Source organism: Telopea speciosissima, chromosome 4, assembly GCF_018873765.1.
Source record: "Telopea speciosissima isolate NSW1024214 ecotype Mountain lineage chromosome 4, Tspe_v1, whole genome shotgun sequence".
NCBI classification, from domain to species: domain Eukaryota; kingdom Viridiplantae; phylum Streptophyta; class Magnoliopsida; order Proteales; family Proteaceae; genus Telopea; species Telopea speciosissima.
Genome location: NC_057919.1, coordinates 11,226,157 through 11,246,402, shown reverse-complemented (window position 1 = coordinate 11,246,402; position 20,246 = coordinate 11,226,157). Strand labels below are relative to the sequence as shown.

Here is a 20,246-nt window from a genome sequence, read left to right as displayed (position 1 = left end):
ACCCTCAACTTAAATCTCTCTTCAAAATAGAAGCTATTCTAGAACATTATAAAATAGAAACTAACTATTTAATGATTTTAATCCTGTATAGGAAATAAATCCCTAATATTTGGGCTAATAGATTTGGTAAATTACAATAGTAAACCCCAAAATATAAAGCCCATGGTTCATACAACTCATTGCGCACTCAAATTTAACGTAACTTAAACCATACTTGAACCATAGGTTTAGTTGGACCCAATAAAACTAAACCAAGTGCAAAACAACAGGCCCATCTTCTCTTCATGCTGGATTTTTGCATCACTTTATTTGTGTCAGTTGAGTTATTCAATTTGCTCCTATTCTGGTTTTATTCCTTACCTGTGATGCTGTCGCAAGCTGATCAGCCACTGTTTCAGGATTTGAATTGCATTATTTACCTTGTGAGCAAATGTTTTCATTTCATGGATGCATTTTTACCACCTTTGGTTGGCTGTTTATGGAGTTTTTCTCCCTTCTCTCTCTCTCTCTCTCTCTTTGTTTTGGGATGGTTTTTCTTTTTCATTATGTGTACTGCTTGAGCAAAAATGGCTATGGTGATTGTTGAGGAGGTTTTTTTCCATCTCTAATTCTCCTTAGTGTTCTTATCACTAATGATTCTTGGTCTTAACATAATAATTTTTCTCTAACATTTATCTTGACCTCTGATGTGCATTGTGAGAAATTCTTTGTAGGAAGTTGACCTTGCCACTTTGTGGGCAGAGGAGACTCTAATTGAAGATAATTTGGTCTTAGACATTCTTTTCCTTGCATATTATGAGTCTTTTTGCACTTGTAATGGTGAACAATGGAGAAGCTTGTGCTCGCTGTACAAGGTAATATTGGTCCTCTTTGCTTGATGCAATATCTGTTGCAAAATTTTCATTTCAATCCTTCCTAACAGAATCCGGTTTTCAGGGTATCTTATCTGGTTCTTTTAACTTCGGAAAGTTGGCAATATCAGTTGAAGCAAGAAATTCGTTATATCATGCCAAAGTTCAGCTGCTGCTTATTCTTGTTGAGACTCTAGATCTGGAAAATCTTCTTCAAATGGTTCATGATGAAGTGCCTTTCAGGTCTTCAGCTATTTCTTTGTATTCCTTTGAGTAAAACTTTCTCTTGTCACTGAATTGTGAAGTGGATTTTTACTTTTCAAATATAATCCCTTTTCTCTCTTATGTGCTTATTACCTTTTCTAGATGACTTGTTACATTTGTTTTCAGGCAGGGCTGCCCTTTATTTTCGTTGATGGATGTCCAAGACATGGATGCATTGGTTTCGAGTTTTAATTGTTTTGAGACAGTAGAAGCTGGTCCCTTGATTCTTGCATGGGCGGTATTCCTATGTTTAATTTCATCTCTTCCAGAAAAACAAGATAATAACATTCTCACGGTACATGAGTTGGCTGACATGTTATCTATTGTATCATACTATCATCTTTGACTGCATCTTTTCAGCCTGGTGCTGACTATTCATTGTTTCAGGATATTGACCATGTTGGTTATGTTCGCCAAGCATTCGAGGCTGCACCATTGAATTATTTTCTTGAGATTCTTCAAAGCGACAATTTAATGGATTCAGATGTAAGTCATACTCCCTTAGAAATTAGAATCAAGCTTCCTAACTCATATTTTGTGTGAAATTTGTCCCTGGGAATAGGAATTAGTCTGAAATTTCAAAGTCGGATTAAATATTCCAGTTTGCAAGGAATCTTGGAAAAAACTTGAACTTTGTTGTAGGCAGAAATATGGAAATCGTGAGCGGTGGTCTTCTATGGCCTACTTATTAAGGTCTCCTTTTGTATGGCCCGGATACCTTCCATTTGGCGGACTGGATGGGGCCAATTGATTCTTTCAGATAGACCCCTCAATTTCCCGGCTCACATGTCAAACTATAGGTTTGAAAATCAAGTGGAAAAAGAAACTTTTAGAAAATGATTGAAAAGAAATGGATGTTGGAAAAAATACGAGGGAAAATGCCAACACGTGGGAGGTTATATGTTTGAACTTGAGTTTGAAATTTAAAGTGGAAAATCTAACCATTCCCTAGATATCCCTACTGTTGGAATTTCTACATCACCCCCATGTGACACAAATGGGTGGACGATGAAGTAGATTTCTTCTTTGACAGCCATCCAGTGATACTTTTGCCTAAATTGATTTGATTTCACACTAATGCACAAAAAAAACCCGTGTTATCAAGTATGAAAACTTTAGGGAGCAATAGTTCTCATCCGTGATCATTCAGAGGGGGCTAATCAGCATCATAACAAGATTCCTACGCAGTTCTTAACAATTAGTTATTTGACCTTATAGAACACTCAGACATAGCTTCTAACAACTACTGATTACAATATGCTGATGCCAAAATGAGTGATGAGCTGGCCCAATGTTCTTGATCCTATCTTGAACAACTCTCCAAAAGAATGTTGATCTTCATATTTGACTCTGTAGGTGGGTAAGGTAATAGTAGTGGGCTAATTGTTGCGTACTAGCATGACACCATTACTGTCACTATTAAATTACTTCATCCAAATTAGCGTTAGCAGTTTAAAACATGAATTAGTTAACATTTAATATTATTTTGATATCGAAGTCTGAAGATATTCAGCTAAAACTTTTGTGATATATCATTAACGTAAGTTGGAAAAGTACAGGTTGATGGTTCTAGGGAGTGGCAGATTGGAAATCAGAATAGCCATTTCAATTCTTAACTGGTATCTCTATTGTTTGGAGTGGAGGAGGGAGCACAGATAGGGGAAGAGCTTATGTTAATAACGATGAAGGGGGAAGAGAAGTTCTGATTATACCAAGGTGGGGAGAGACTTTGGGACCTTTGAAAAGGACTTGAGGCTGACATATACATGGAGAGAACTAGAACTGAAATTAGCTTACGTCATTACTTTTAGAATACCATTAGCATTAGTACGCCCCCCAAAGGAAGAGATTTGCAGTACAAAGGGTGTCAAATATGGAAGTTAGTACAACTGCATATGGATTATGGAGTACAAAGCTTGGTAGTACACGCACACGATGTGGCATACTTATCCTATCCTTAACACTCCCTCTCAAGTTGATGCATAGATATCCCTCATGCCCAACTTGCATACAATAGGATGGAGTACCTTACAAGTTTAACCCTTTGTAAAACATCAGTTAACTGATTTTCAGATGTGACAAACGGAATACAAATGGCGCCTTGTTCAAGCTTCTGTTTGATGAAGTGTCTGTCGATCTCAATATGCTTAGTTCTGTCATGTTGAACTGGGTTAGGAGTTATATTGATTGCTGCCGTGTTATCACAGTAGAGCCTCATAAGTTCTTCAGATGTCATCCCCGGATCATTGGGTAATATTATAAGCCATATAAGCTCGCACACACCTTGAGCATTGCTCGGTACTCCGCTTGTGCACTAGATCTAGATACTACTGGTTGCTTCTTGCTTTTCCAGGTAACCAGATTTCCTCCCAGGAAAGTAGATTATCAATCATCCAAAGAGCCTGCCCAATCAGCATCAGTGAAAGCTTCCAGTTTCAGATTACCATAACTAGAGAATAAAATCCCCATTCTAGGGGCAGATTTCAAGTATCTCAGATTCTGGTGTACTGCTTCAAGATGTGTAGTCTGTCGATCATGTAGATATCGGCTAACTATCCCTACAACATAGGCATTATCAGGTTTGGTATGAGATAGGTATATCAGTCTTCCGACAAGCCTCTAATCTCTCTTCTTATGTACTGGATTACCACCTTTACTGCTCAGTTGATGGTTGACCTCATTAGGGGGAATCCGCAGGTTTACACCCGAGCATACCAGTTTCATTGAGAAGGTCAAGGACATTCTTTCATTGAGAAATAAAGATACCATTGTGGGATCTTGCTACCTCTATTCCCAAGAAGTATCTGAGAGGTCCCAAGTCCTTGATCTCAAACTCCTTAGCCAACTGAGCTTTCAACTTTGATATTTCTACATCACCACTACCTGTTACTACTATATTATCAACATATACAATAAGAGCAATAACCTTATTATCATTTTGCTTTATGAACAATGTATGATCAACATGACTTTGCATGTATCCAAACTTTTGGATGGCTTTTAGGAACTGGCTGAACCAAGGCCATGGTTGCTGTTTGAGGCCATATAGGGATTTCTTCAACTTGCACACCTTATTGGTTGTAGAAGGTGAGGAGAAGCCTGGAGGGATATCCATGTAAACCTCCTCTTCAAGATCGCCATGAAGGAAGACTTTTTTAACATCCAGCTGTTGGAGGCTCCATCCAAGATTTGCCACACATGATAGTTTTGCTCGAACCAAGTTCATCTTGGTTACAAGAGCAAATTTATCTTGATAGTTGATAACCTAGGTTTGAATAAAGCCTTTAGCAACCAACCTGGCTTTGTACCTTTCAATATTGCCATCTGCTTTCTGCTTTATGGTGCCGGAAGTGAAACAAGTTCCCAAATGCCATTTTTTTTCCAGAGCTTGCTTTTCTTCCACCATAGCTTCCTTCCACTTAGGATCTGAGATCACTTCTTTCTAGCCCTGTGGAATAGATACAGAGGACAAAGTTGAAACAAGGCACGATATAGGATGGGGATAAAGACTGATAGGAAACAAAGTTAGAAATAGGGTGTTGATGGCAAGCTCTTACACCTTTCCTAACAGCAATAGGAACATCAGTATCAAAGGGAGGATTACCCGAAGCTTGGGATGAAGGAAGTGGATCAGGAAGTGTTGATTGGCATGGTAGGTCAGTTGTGGGCTGCTTTGTCTGAGTCTTCCGCCGTGAGTATGTAAGCGAGTCCGGTTTGGTCAATTCCGGTATTGGAGTGTCAACACTCTCTCCCTTAATACAGTCTGCTACTGTCCTCTCCTCTCCAATACAGACAGTGTCAATGACGGAAGGACTACATGGAATCTCAACCACAACTCTCTCCCCCTGAAGAGATGACTGGAAAAAAGACTTAGATTAATGCAAAGTGACATCCATGGTGACAAAGAAGTGTCGTGAAGGAGGGTGATAACACTTGTAACCTTTTTGAGAGGCGGAATATCCAAGGAATATACAACGAAAAGCTCGTGGATCGAGCTTAGATTTGGAGGGGTTGGAGTTGTGAGCAAAACAAACACAACCAAACACCCTTGGAGGAAGATACTCTATTCATTAGATAGGCCACAATGAGGACATGGACCAAAGTCCAACCATCTTCGTGTTGAAGCTCTTGAAGGCAATATAATCTGTGGTGAATCAAGTAATGTTGGGCCTCACCAAAATCCCTACCACACTTGCTCCTCAACATCTGTAGGGCATGTCTATGGTTGTATACAAATGTTGTAACTTGTCTTGCCCTCTTGATTACACTTTGTACCATGGACTTTTTGCCCATGTCCTTTAGCATCAGGTCAATGCAGTGTGCTGCACATGGGGTAAAAAATAGGTGATACCTGCTCTTGTTCATCAATCTCCCCCTAGCTTTCTTTAAGTTTCTGCCATTGTTGGTTTCTTGAACTGATTTCTACATTATTTGTCATCGGAGCCATTTAACCTATCCCCAATCTTCTTCCCTACTTGATCTACCTTCTTCTTCTTATTTTCTATTCTGTTTTAAAACCCTACAACCCATATTCCGAGTGGTGTTTCTGGAGTTTGATTCAAGCTTTTGAGATCTAAGAGCCCCACAACAACCCTGACTTGTTAGGTGGATCGAAGGAGACAAACCAGGACTAGTGGCTGCATCAACTTTCTATTTTTCTGTTGTTGATTCGAAGACCCAGATCTCTGCAATCTTTCAACCAAAAAGAGTGAGATTTGGAATGTTGTTCCTGCCCCTTACAAGCCACACTCGACCAGCCTTTGAAGGCCTACTGAACATAGACCTATAAGATCTGGAATGTTCTCCTGGGTTTGACATCGGCTGGCTGGATCTAGGTCATTCTCTATTGCAGTTCGATTGTTTGTTTCTTTGCAAGCACATCTCTGATCAGAACCATATTCGAGGGGTTATTTCTTCCACTGGAGAGCTCCACTTGATCCAGGGTTGAGGTCTATCTGCTGGCTGGTTTGGCCCCTCCTACATACTAAGCTTCTAAATCCGAGTTTACTTTCTATTTTAGTGTCCTGCTGATATCTGGAGGGCAAATTCAGTCTATTGTTCCGTCCAAGTGATGGTAATGTCTTCCTAAGCTGTTGGCTGGAGAAGTGATCTCTTATATCAAGTTATTTCTAAGTTTTGCCCACAGTTTTGAGCCTACGAGAGGGTTGTTTGGTTGCTGTCTCATGTGTCTTTGTGAGGATCATTCTATATGTATTTTGGGTGCTATGGGAGAATTTAAGGGACTGTTATGACCTTGTTTATTTACTATTTGGATTGAGTTTATATACTGTTACAAGTCTGAACCAGTAACCTATAGTTGATGTTAATACAAGATGAGGTCAGAAGTTCCTTCCTTTGCTGGTCAGAGGGATCTATTCTTCTTCCTTGATTGGTTGGATTCTCTTGAGGAATATTTTGACTGGTGCAACCCGACAGAGGAACAAAAGCTTAGGTTTGTTTACGTCTGATTGGCTGCTTATGCTAAACAATGGTGGAAACTCTATGAAGAGAGGCTTAGAGCTAGAAGATGTGAACCTAGGACTTGGGAAGAAATGAAGTACGAGTTGAAGAGCCAAGTACCTACCGGAACATATGCGCAAAAGGCTCTCCCTTAGACAAGATTACCCCAAAGCCACTTACACTTGAAGAGAGCGTGAAGGCTGTGAAGCAACTAATGGACCGAATGGCCTCTTTTGAGCAAGCATTCAAAGCCACATTTTGTCCCCATCGCCCTCCACCTCCAACAGATGCTACTGGGAAAGTTGTTGAAGTTTTGAAGACGGAAGAGCAACAAGAGAAGAAACCTCCAATCAGTGAACAAGAACATGAAGTTGAGGTTAATGTTGAAGACGTTCCAGAAATTTCAGTCGTCAAAGAAGAGTCAGCCCTTCATGTTTTGAATGCCGAGGCTTACATTGAAGAATTTGAAGCAAGCAAAGTTGAGGCAGTGGACAATGTGGAACTAGACACCACAGTTGACGAGGTGGTTGAAGAAACCATTGAGGAGACTGTGAATGACAAGGAAGAACATAAAGAACTTGAGTTTGGAGTAGAGAAGGTTGAAGCATCAACTGAACTGATTAAGAACCATCAGGAAGACGAACCACAAGAGCTCCACGTTGCATCGGAGTTTGAAGAGGTCGAAGACACAACTGAAGAAGACCCAATGGACACGACCCATGATGTCAAAGTTGATCACATAGAATTAGTGATCCCACCTGAATTTTTTGAAGAGAAAGCTCCCTGCCTCGAAGATTACATTCCAAACATCCGTGACCTGCCAAAGTATTGTTTTGGGCTGAAACTGGACGTGCACCACTCGAGGACGAGTTTTTTTTTCTTTCAAGATGGGGATTGTTGATGTAGATTGAAATATGAAGAAAAAAAGACCAAACATTGTTCACAGTACGGTTCACTTGAACAATGTGACAGCCCATGTTTGCCTTGTGTGGGGATGCTTTTTAGAAGATCTTGTGGGGCCATCAAGTGGAGAAAGCTTCTATCCTAATGCTGCCAAAGTTTAGTTTCTATTTTTATATTTAGAAAGTAGGCTTAAGTTTCTAACTTTCTGTTTCCTTAAGTTTCTAATTTCAGTTTGTTACTATTTTTATTTTGTTCTCTAAAATAGAAGTTTCTATTTTATGAGTTTGTTAGCAAGACAGAAATTAAGAGAATGGCTTGAGTGAATCATCTTCATACTCAGCCCCTTCATTTATAACATTCACTTATAAGGCAGAATTACAATATTGACCCTATATAGCCGACTATGCTTATAACAGGAAATAAACAAAGAAAAAAACCCAAAATACACTTATTGGGTTACATAACAAAACACTTCCCCTCAAGTTGGTGCATTGATATCACACATGCCCAACTTGACTAGACTAGGAGGAAATAATTTTCCACTTAACCTTTTAATGAATACATCTGCAAGTTGATCATCAGATTTCACAAAAGGTATACAAATCTGCCCACTTTCTACTTCTCTTTGATGAAGTGTCTGTCGATCTCCACATGGTTGGTACGATCATGTTTCACTGGATTGTGAGCAATGCTGATCGCTGCTTTGTTGTCACAGTACAACATCATTGGACGATGAACAGAACCACCAATATCCAGGAATAAGCTCTGAAGCCACAATAGCTCACATATGCCCTGGGCCATGGCACATAATTTAGCTTCAGCGCTAGACCTAGCCACCACATTTTGTTTTTTACTTCGCCATGTGATAAGGTTACCTCCTACAAAGGTACAATAGCCTGAAATGGATTTCCTGTCAGGGTTACCACCCCAGTCAGCATCTATGTAAGCCTCAATACGAAGATGATCATGTGGAGATAGGAGAATCCTTTTCCCCGGAGTTGACTTCAAGTAGTGGAGAATACAAAGAACAACAGTCATATGGGTGGAGTAGGGATCATGCTTGAATTGACTAACCAAGCTAACTGCAAATGCAATGTCTGGTCTAGTATGGGAGAGATAGATTAGTTTTCCCACCAACCGTTGATAGCACCCCTTATCAACAGGATCACCATCCTTCTCTTGTAGACGAGTAGTAGCCTCCAAAGGGGTGTCACATGGGTGACATCCTAACAAACCAGTCTCTGAGAGTAAGTCTAGAACATATTTCCTTTGGGAGAGAAAGATGCTTTTGGGAGGACGGGCAACTTCAATCCCAAGGAAGTACCTGAGCTGTCTTAGATCTTTTATTTCAAATTCTCGTCCCAAGAAAGTCTTCAGGTGAGAAACTTGATCTGCATCATTGCCAGTCACCACTATGTCATTGACATAGACTATAAGAAGAGTGACCTTATCTCCATTTCGCTTGATGAACAAGGTGTGATCCGCATTGCTCTGTTTGTATCCTACAGAGATTATTGCTGTATGGAACCTGCCAAACCAAGCCCAAGGAGATTGTTTCAGCCCATATAATGCCCTCTTCAGTCTGCAAACCTTCCCATGAGTCTTGTCACAAGAAAATCCTGGAGGAACCTCCATATAAACTTCCTCCTCTAGCTCTCCGTGAAGGAATGCATTTTTCACATCCAATTGCTGCAAATCTCAGCCAAGATTGACAGCGTATGATAGCAAAATCCGAACAGTGTTCAATTTTGCCACTGGGGCAAATGTCTCCTGATAATCAATCCCATAGGTCTGAGTAAAGCCCTTGGCCACCAGCCCGACCTTATATCTGTCCACTGTTCCATTAGGCTTCTGTTTGACAACAAATGCCCTTTTGCAACCCACTGTTTTCTTGCCCGAAGGAAGAACCACCAGCTTCCACGTCTCATTTTTGGATAAGGCCGTCATCTCTTCCAACATGGTTGTTGTCCACTTTGGATCTGCCATTGCCTCCTGCCATTTTTGAGGAATAGAAACAAAGGAAAGAGAGGACACATATGTACGATAGGAAGGAGACAAAGCATCATCGGAAACAAAATTGGTGATGGGATGTTGGGAGTAAGATCTAATGCCTTTACGGACAACAATAGGTCAAGAGAGGGATCCTTACCAGGTAATGCAGCGGAATCTGGATCTGGATCAAGTTCTGACGATTGGAGAAGTAGTACAGTGGTGGTAGTCTCAACTTGCTCTTTGTGCGTCCGTGTTGACTTGATCAACAGGAATTTGAATCACAGGTCTGCGCTCCCTCTGAATAGGAAGCAAACTAGAGACTGAAGTTGGAGGCTCTGGAGATGAAGGCTCCCCCTGAGTAGGAGCCGGTAAAAGAGCAGACACATCTTCAAGCACTGGATCATGCTCCCCCTGAAGAGGTGTCTGAGAATAATACGCAGGGACTCATGGAAGACAATGTCCATGGTAACAAGTGTACACCAAGAGGGTGGGTGATAACACTTGTATCCTTTCTGGGTGGCGGAATAGCCCAAAAAGATACACCGAACACTCCGAGGATCGAGCTTGCCATGAAGATGATGGTTGCGAGCATAGCAAACACAACCAAATATTTTTGGGGGGACCACAAAAGAAGAACCCTGGAGATGGTCAACAGGGGTACGACCATTAAGGACAGGGGTAGGCATACGGTTGATGAGGGTAGGCAGCAGTGAGGATAGCATCACTCCAATATGGAGAAGGAACCTGCCATGCAAACATAATCACCTGAGCCACTTCCAGAAGGTGCTGATTTTTTCTTTCAGTCACTCCATTCTGAGCCGGGGTGTCTACACTACTGGTCTGATGAAGGATGCCATTTTCAGCCAAGTAATTTTGGAACTGGCCTTCCATGTACTCTCTGCCATTATCACTCTGCAGAATTTTTAAGGTGGCATTGAATTGGGTCTGAACCATACGATGAAATAGTTGAAAACATCGAAAAACTTCACTCTTGTGCTGCATCATATACACCCAAGTGGTACTAGTAAAGCAGTCAATAAAGGAAACAAACCATCTATGGCCAGAAATAGAAACACAACGAGCAGGGCCCTACACATTAATATGAACTAAAGCAAAGGGAGAAGAACTTCTTTTATTTAATGGAGAGTAAGTGGAACGAGTCTGTTTAGCCAGAACACAGGCTTCGCATAAAAACTCATCCTTTTTACAATCTTTAGTCAATTGAGGAAACAAAACAACTAAAGTTCGAAGAGGAGGGTGACCAAGCCGACAGTGCCATAGATAGAGATCCGAAGAAGTGGCTGAATGTAACTGATGAGGCTGAGATGAAGCTGTTGGTGAACATGTCTGTCCCGTGTCTAGTATGTAGAGACCACCATGTACCTTACCACCCCCAATCGTGTGCCCCTTCACCAAATCTTGGATAACACAATGAGAGGGAAAGAAGGTTATTTTGCAGTTCAAGTCTTTTGTTAGACTATTAATGGAAAGATGATTGGTAGAAAATGAAGGAACATGCAAAACAGAATTCAATGTAAGGGTAGGAGAGCAGCGAATGGAGCCTTTTCCATTAATAGGGGAAAGAGAACCATTAGCTACTCGAACACTATCTTTGTCAGAGCAGGGAAAATACTGGTGAAACACATGGGAAGAACCAGTCATGTGGTCAGTGGCACCGGAGTCTATAATCCAAGGAATTGAGACAGCCGATGCACAATGACTACTGACTGGAGTACTTGAGGCAAAGTGAGAACCAGAAGAGGCAGCAGGTGCAGAAGTCGTGGTAGGCGCAACAGAAGAGGCCTGTAGCATGCGACGAAAAGGCAAGAGTTCATCTTGAGTAAACCCAAGGTTAGTAGATGGGGCAGCAACAGAAGACTCTGTAAGATTTGCCATGGGTTTGGATTTCACATGACCCCATTTGGCCTCAAAATCAGCAGGCTTCCCATGTATCTTCCAGCATTGAGCCTTGGTGCGATAAAGTTTGTTGCAGTGTTCACACTTGACATGCTCCTTAGAGGCAGCATTACCACCATCATTAATGGTAATGGGAGCAAGGTTCGAAAACTCGGGTCTCGGTGCCAACTCGGACCCTTGAAAAACCGAGTCGAGTCGAGTCTAGATCTCGCTGAGTTGCTGCACTTTTTTTTTTTCTCGACTCGAAGCCTCATCTTGGTGGGTTTTAGACCTAGTTTGGGTCTGAAACTTGGTATTCAGCCTATTTTAGGCCATTTAAACACAATGGCACTATTAGATTTTGCAAAAACAAAGTCCAAATAGGAATTTCAGTTAGTGGGAAAGCAGGACAGACACTTATGCTAGAAACCAGGACAGACACAGGACAAACACACTTATTTATGCCTAATATAATGAAATTTACTTAAGATATTATTCATAAATAAGCAAATACCCCCCTATTTGAATCCAATAAAAATAGTTAAAAAATAAAATTCCAAAAGGAAAAAAAATCAACCCCCCAGTTCAAGAACAAAAACTGGATTTTGCGGTGGTAGGTGCAATTTTCAACTTTCTAATGTTGGGTTTTTCTCGAATCTAAAAATTCCATAAATCTTATTATGGTAAAACATTGCTAAAAACCAAAAGTGCGGTAAAATATTCATTTGTTTTGATGTCCAAAAAAATATTTTCATTCAGAGCGATTTTGACAGCATTCGCGCACACCGAATTAAGTTTGACCGGTACATAACTCTTTCAATATAAATCAGATTTAAGCAATCTTGGACTTGTTGGTTCTTCCTTGGTTCGAGGTCGACTTTGCATTAGGCCCTCTATGCGGTCCTCAGGCTCTTCTCTCTGTTGGAAAAAATAGACATTCATGAACTCAAATGCTGTGTGTTCCTTCACTCCTGGGCCGACCTTCCCCACTGTGTCTAACATGTTCTTGTGGTATGGTTCCTTAGTGGTGCTTGCTGGGATACTATGGTAGAAGAACCACTTGGACATGGCGACACCCACTTTGTCCTTCTAGTCAGACCACATGTGCTTAGCCTCCTCTGCTTGGTATCCTGTGCTCTAAAAATAGCAGAATCCTACTCAAGGACGTCAAACACATCCTCGTCTACTGCAGGTCCTGTGTCACTTTCTGACCGCAGGTAGGGAATTTCCATCTGCTTCTATTTCTTCCTCCTCAGCTCTACCCTGTGCAGAATCACTACCACCAGCCTCTGGTGTAGCTGGTCTAGAGGAACCAGCTCCTCCCTTGAACTCTCTGCCTATATCTTGCTTCTGCAAATGTGTAACTCGGCTCTCTACTCTAGCAAGCCATATTTGTGTCACCTCTGGTTCTTGTCACTCACTATCATATACATCCACTGGTGCTGGGTGTCTCTCAAGCACTGCCTCCTAAAACTCCTCCCCAACCTTTTGCTAGTCCAACTTCCTCTATCTTCCTCCCTTCATGAGGGTAGCCATGGTCTTTTGCAGCTCACCAGGGACCTGAGGGCATTTTGTAACATCCCTGTAACCACCAGCCAAATGCCAGTTCAGTCTTGTGGCCCCCCCTCCCATGATGATCTTCTTCTCTCAATAATTGCATTTTGACTTTGTTTTGTCGTTACCAATGAGCGTACCATGTCTCCATGCTATATCTCCCCTTTGATCAGCCATTGTTATATATATATATATATTTCCTAATTAAAACTGTTATTTATTTATTTTTTTAAAATAACTACCTAAGTAACAAAATTTAATTAAGGAACAAAGTACTACGAGTCAAGTGCATTCAATTGTATAAAGGAGGAGGTTTCTTATATGTTCTAATACCATAGAGAGTTGCGAGTTTGTTTAAACTCATAGTTGGCAGTGGTCTCATAAAAAATACTACAATCAGAGGGGATCATGTATTTCATCCTCTACATATAATTTTCCAAATAATAACACCCATTTAGCACATCTTTTCCCAATTTTTCATATTTTTTGTCTACCCGAGAGTAAAAAAAACTAGCAAAAAACCGAAAATACCCAAAAAAAAAAAAAAAAAAAACTGCAATGAAAGAGGATAATTAAATTCATATTCTACATGAAAGAAGATTTTTCTTATATGTTCTAATACCATGCCTCCAGCATATGAATTTTTGTACTTTTTACCATTTGTTTTATATATCTTTCTCTAAAAAATGGTAAAAAATAAAAAATTGCAAAAAAACTAAAAAAACCAGAAAAGTACTGCACATATCAAAGAGGATGGTAGCTTTCATCCTCTTTGATCATATATAATTCAATCAAAGCATCATATTAGCATTTTGCACATAGTTGTCACGGCGTCTAGGCGGTCCAAGGTGTTGGAGGGGGCCTAGATGCAAGGCGAGACCAACAATGCGGCTGGATGCCTGACAACTATGATATTGCATTAAAAAATCACAAATTTCATAAACTTTTTATCATTCCGAAATTGGTTTCAATCCTTGTTTTGATCTCTGTAAATCCATAAAAATTGTTGAAATTCCTTGGATTAGTTTTGTTTTTTGGGTAGATGAGGCCCCTCAAACTCTGATCGAAGAGAAAAACATGTTCCGAAGGTAGAGAGTTGCTCTCGGTTTTGTATCTCACCCACGTTATCTGTTATGCAGGTTTTAAGTAGTGTGTCGAGGTGTATTCTGGTTGATACTACTCGATATGGTTGATACAGTTAAGAGAATTTTTTTTGGTATCGTATCGATCCCTCCTGATACTGATACATATCGGCAGATACTGACCTATACGATATGATACGATACGATTATTGATTCCTTGCCTATTACAAGAGAATATATAGTGTGTATATTCGCAATCCACCCTTTTTGAGAGATATTTCCAACATCCTCCAAAATCCAGCTCTGGCTGCGAGTTCTATGCGTTCACTGATAATCTTTTGTGCTGGATTTCTTTCTGCTTACAAGATTGTGGGTTGATATCTTGACTATTTATGCATCTTTTATAGTTTTTGAACAGTTAATATACGAGTTTATTTTTGTTTTCTTGATCTGCCACAATCGAAGTTATTAAACCTTCCACCGCAGTCCACTCTTTTATTGTAAACCGATTAAGATTCCTCATCCATATACTTGATTGACTGTGATATCAAGAAATCTTCTGTTTTATGAGTTTGGAGGCCATATACTTAACCACAGCCATTGAATGCTCACATAAATCCTTTACCCAAAAAAAAAAAAAAAGAATGCTCACATAAATCATTTTCTGTTTAACACACCTTTTGTGTTACCCATCTGATCTATTGTTTCAAATTTTTTGAAGTTTTAGAGACTTAAGTCTAATTGTTGCATTCATTGATAAAAATCCTATTTAGTTTTTGACCATTTCTACTGAGATTCCTTTCCACTGAGATCAACCTTAATCACTCAAAGGTGGGACTGTATGTCTAGTTAGCGAACTGTCCTTGACTTGATAAAGTGGGAGTATTTTCTTTGGGCCCTTTATGTACAAAAATTGCATTCTTGTACCAATATCACTCCCAAGTTCAGATTTTCTCACACTAATTTTTTTTTTTTGGGGGGGGGGGAGGGGGGCATGGAAATATTTGCATTGCACCTTTTCTTGGACCATACAAAATTTATTCAAATAAGAACCCCCAAACTGTTGACATAAAATACTAGTAGATGGACATGTGCATGTCCCTTCTAAGCAGCTTCATTATTTGGACAATTGCTTGGACGAATGTGTATATTTGTTTTTTCTCTTATGCCAGTGTTCAAGGTTTTACCTAACATATTGTGTAGAGTTTGAAATATCCACATATTGTACAGTGCATTGGAATGAGCGCGGTATATAGTTGTCTTATAGAATTCGTAAAATTATTTTCTTTGAATACATGATCTCACAGGGTCCTGTTACTGGTTATCGAAGTGTCCTGAGAACATTCATTTCTGCATTTATTGCATCTTATGAGATTGCTCTTCAGGTAAATTTATTTTCTTTTAATCTAGATTTAGCTTATACAGAATTTAGTGAATGTCTTTTCTTATCGTGCTTTCTGTGTGGTGCAGCTGGAGGATGATACCCTCAAATTGCTATTGAATATCCTTTGCAAAATTTATTGTGGAGAGGTTTGACTGTACAAGAATCATTCTGATAATATTCCATATGCAATCATCTTTTATAATCATTGTTTGTGCTACACAGTTTATTCATTGGTGGTTATTACCTATTCCTTGGGCAGGAGTCACTGTGTGTTCAATTCTGGGATAGAGACAGCTTTGTTGATGGTCCCATTCGGTCTCTTCTTTGCACCTTGGAGGGTGAATTTCCATACCGAACTGTGGAGCTTGTTCGCTTCTTGTCTGCTCTATGTGAAGGAAGTTGGCCTGCTGAATGCGTGTAAGTGGAAGTTGTTTGATTATGTGTTTGATACTGTTGGTATTCATTTCAGTTGTCTTGGTTTGTGGATGCGTGCCCTTTTCTAAAAATATTGTTTTAGGGATAGAAAACCTAGACTGACAGTTTTGAAAGGCATGCCCTCACATATCAGGGTTATTTGGATAATTTTTATCTTTCTTTCTTTTCTCTACTTGTTTCTACAGCTATAGTTTCCTCGTAAAGTCCATCGGGATATCATCCTTGTTCGAGATACCTGGTGATTTCTCTATCGAGAACTTGTCTCAGATCATTGAGACAGACCAGCTGTTGCATGTTCCTGGGGTTGATGGCTTACTCATTCCTAGCCGTACCCGTGGCCATGTCTTGAAAGTTATTGATGGAAGTACTGTTGTAGTTCGTTGGGAGGTACATTCTAATGGTTTTCATTTTTTATCCCATTTTCATTTGTTCATTTTACTTTAGTCTTCATATTCTCAAGGAAAGAAATAAAATAAAGGTTGACTCTGTTATTTAGGACTTCCCATTTCGTCATTTCCTACCTTAACCGTTTCCCAAGTAACTAATGATGACTTTCTGAAACAACATGAACTCTTAAAAATCCTTAAAGTCGTATGGTCCATAAAGCCTACCAATCAGACCTTATAAATACACTAAAAAAACTTAACTGACACTTACGGTCATAGACACTTAAAATTAACTAACTACAGCTCATTATGAACTATCCCTCTGGTAATAAAGCCCAAAGCTAAATAAACCTTCTGTATAACTTGGTACACCTTTTTATAGTGCTCCAATCAAGGGTTAAAGTATCGGTATGGAAATGATGATTTTAAGAGACGTATCGTATCGTATTGTACGCTACAGATACACATGGAAATGGTCAAGATAACATGGAAATACACTTTTGGAGCAGAAAACAATATAAATAAGCAATATATAACATGTATCATGCATAAACACTAAAATGGAGAACAACGTATAATGAGACAAGGGACTTTCATCGATTTGAGTACAAATCCTTGCAAATGATCGATGCATCAAAAAACTTAGTTTTACCTAAATCTATCGATTTATAGCAAAAAATAGGATTAAAAACTATGATTTAAACACACAGATCAAGTTTTTTCTGTGAAATCTCCTTCAATCTTTGATCTCAAAAACAAAATGATAGTCACATGGGCCTTTAATGGCCATATCAATGTGTATCGATTGATTGACCGTTTCGGTATGTATCGAGCCATATCGGCCAATACATACCGATACAAATCACAGAACCTTTAATGTACGTATCGTAAGTATTGGCCCGTATTGGCTGATACAATACAATACCAATCGAGACATAATATTTTCTAAAAAAAAAGAGATACGTATCGGTATGTATCATATCGGTATCGACCGATACTTTAAACCATGCTCCCAATTCCTAAACACAGTTCTCTTCTAAGGGGGAAATTTCAGCTGCCTTAATGAAATGCTCCCTCATTGTGGTGTTGGGATGTGTTTGGTTTGATACATCTAAAGCTCTTTATTGGTTACCAGCCTTTTTATTGCAGTTGATTATGCACAGTTTTAGGGGAGAAATGTTTTTCCTCTTTGGTTTGATACCTTGGTCATCTTTCTTGTTTAAATTGTGTTTGAAAATGGTTTTAGGAGATAAGTATGTCTTTTCTTTTTTAATACAATTAATGAGTACATTGATTATATCCAAAATTGGTTAAGTTCAGGGGCAGGGATTTGAAAATTTTTGTTAAAATTCGAACATAAAATGTTATGTGGCAGATAGTATATAAGTCGTTCTCTATATATGGTTCTCTTTATTATTTTCCGAGGTTTAATATTTCGTCAGTGATTTTGTTTATTTGCAGTATACTCAATCTGGAATGCTTGTGTTGCTTCTCCGTTTGGCCCGGGCTTTCTTTTCTAATAGTTATGAGGAAGTGCTAGTTACTCTTGACCTTCTTCGTCGATTGGTATCGTTTAACACGGTAATTCATTGTTGTTATTTCTTGCTTTTCTATCCTTTGGTTGTCTCTCTTTGGTGAGTCTTATCTTGCTTCTGAGCTTTGAGATTTGGTAATTTGCATTTTCAAGTTATGATATGAAATGAGTACAGTACCAAATGCTGACCTATCAACTGTTATTTTTCCCCATAAGTACAAATGCCTCTAGCAATGCCTGACGGTGTTATGTCAAATGTTCATGACCACTTTGATAGGTGATGATTGCCTTTTTTGGCTAAGGAATTTGCAGGAACACTCGCATCACATTCTGTTTGCTTATTAGGTCCTAGTTTCATGAATACCACATATGTTTGATGTCCCATAATACATGAACAGCCTTTGTAATGTGGCTCTAGATAGGAGAGGATCCTACTAGAGGCCAAGCAACAGGATCAAAAGGGGGCTGCTGGTTCAAATGGGCAGAATTAGAATTTTAGGTCAAATTCTAGGGTTAGGTTTGGGGGAATGGGGGTAATTTTTATATGGTAATGCTAGGCAGGTCTAGGGGAAGCTAACAGTGATGTTTGAACAAAATTTCAAATTTCAGAAAATTAGGGTTAGGGTTTCGGGTTTTGGAAATAGAGAAGGGAATGAAATTAGGGTTTGGGATGGGATTTTGGTGCAGGGCTTTGGATCGAGTATAGGGGACAGTAGGAGGGAGGTTCGACCCAAGTTTGGGCTGTCTCTGATTGCTAGATTAAGCTGTGGAAATTTTAGGGTTTTGGGGTTTTACAGAGATGAGGGGGATTAGGGTTTAGGTGTTAGGATGAGGCTGCAATTAAGGTCGAGTGGAAGGGGAGGCCTAATGGACCTGTGGTTAAAATCTGATTGTAAACTGATGGGGGAATAGGGCTGGATAGGAATTTAGGGTTTAAGAGGCTTAGGGTTTAATGGAGATCGATTGGGGTGATTAGAGTAGGCTGTAGAGGATTAGAAGGAGGAGGATAAATGCAGAAAATTAAAATAACTTGCTGGATTGAGCAATGGAGAAGGATAGAACCACCTTCAGTAAAGATTCTCCCAGCCGTCACGGCGTAAGGAGTCGTAGGTGATCCACCTACCCTTTCCACCTTGATAGAATCACAAGGATATACACTTACAAAGAGCAGCAGCAGCAACTAGGCAGCAATACGATTTTTTTAAACTCATAAACTGTGGAGGAGCCTCCCACGATTTAATATTTATAATAAAAGGCTAATGGCCAAATCCTAATACAATCTAAACACTTCCCTCACTTAAATTGTGGAAGGGAATGACTACAATTAAAAGCTAATAACTTAAAACAGTAAAAAGACCTAATTGTCCCTAACAACTTAAAATAAAAGACTTAATTAAAATCAATTAAATCGAACCAATTGGATACAACCAATTTGAACCGGTCCAATTAAAAAATATAAAAATAGACTAAGTATTGGGCTAATCCCGTATGCAACCCATGTACCCCTAGTTTAGGCCCATTAAAGTGGCCTATTATATAGAAAACCCTTGGGATCAAAGGGCCAACATATATATATATATATATATATATATATATATATATATATATCCCAACCCTAGACTTATTTCTAAAGAAATAAGCCTATTTCGATGATGAATCTGCATCACTTTGAATTTTAATAATTGAGGTGTTAAAATTTGCTTTTAAAGGTAAAAGAACCCAAGGAAATGAGGCATTCGTTTTTGCTATTGCTACGGCATGCATGTTGACATGTAATATAATTAATCAACCACACAATGCCTACATTTTGAAAAGCAATGGCTTGAAGTAACTTGATCAGATGAGCATAACCATTGAATTCTTCTTGCCCCTTTTTTTAATTTTTCATTTTTTGTGTGGAAACTCCATGACTCTTCGAGCCATGCATAGCAGCAACCATAATAGTGTCATAAAAATCCTGGCAAGGGCTTCTGCTTTTTAAGATTTCAAAGATGCTTAAGCCTTGCAGACCTGTTTACATATTTGAATTTTTTCACTGATTTTATACTCAACTCAACTCAACTCAACTCTGCCTTATCCCAACTAAATGAGTTGGCTACATGGATCCTATTTCTCAAAAAAACAAAAGCAAAAAGGGCGTACCCACTGCACGAGGCTCCCCCCACTGCGAGGTTTGGGAGGGTCATAATTTACAGCATGGCAGCAGAGAGGCTGTTTCCAAAGACTCGAACCCATGACCACTTGGTCACAGTGGAGCAACCTAACCGTTGCACCAAGGTCCACCCTCTTATGGATCCTTTTCTCCAATCCGCTCTATTGAAGTTTTCATCACCATACAAGATTCCAATCCTAAGCTATACATATCTTTCCTCACCACTTCTCCTATGCTTATTTTGGCCGGCCTGCCTCTAGTTCTTTTAGCTTCTTCAATTAAAAACTTCTCTGTACTGGGGCGTTCAAAGGTCTCTGTTGCACATGTCCATGCCATCTCAGACGAGTTTCTCT

At 39.5% G+C, this 20,246-nt stretch overlaps 1 protein-coding gene across 2 annotated transcripts in view; it reads left to right on the top strand.

Annotated features, from left to right (window-relative positions):
- Nucleotides 1–20,246, top strand: part of LOC122658035 — a 117,027-nt gene that overhangs the window by 17,924 nt on the left and 78,857 nt on the right. Inside the window, exons 6-14 of one of the 2 annotated variants that reach the window (XM_043852887.1) lie at nucleotides 714–854; nucleotides 937–1,094; nucleotides 1,242–1,410; nucleotides 1,503–1,601; nucleotides 15,310–15,387; nucleotides 15,479–15,532; nucleotides 15,646–15,803; nucleotides 16,007–16,208; nucleotides 17,669–17,788. In XM_043852887.1, the coding sequence (XP_043708822.1) occupies nucleotides 714–854; nucleotides 937–1,094; nucleotides 1,242–1,410; nucleotides 1,503–1,601; nucleotides 15,310–15,387; nucleotides 15,479–15,532; nucleotides 15,646–15,803; nucleotides 16,007–16,208; nucleotides 17,669–17,788 (1,179 nt within the window). Of the gene's footprint in view, nucleotides 1–713; nucleotides 855–936; nucleotides 1,095–1,241; nucleotides 1,411–1,502; nucleotides 1,602–15,309; nucleotides 15,388–15,472; nucleotides 15,533–15,645; nucleotides 15,804–16,006; nucleotides 16,209–17,668; nucleotides 17,789–20,246 lie in introns of both variants that reach the window. The other variant, XM_043852886.1, reaches the window with a different exon arrangement.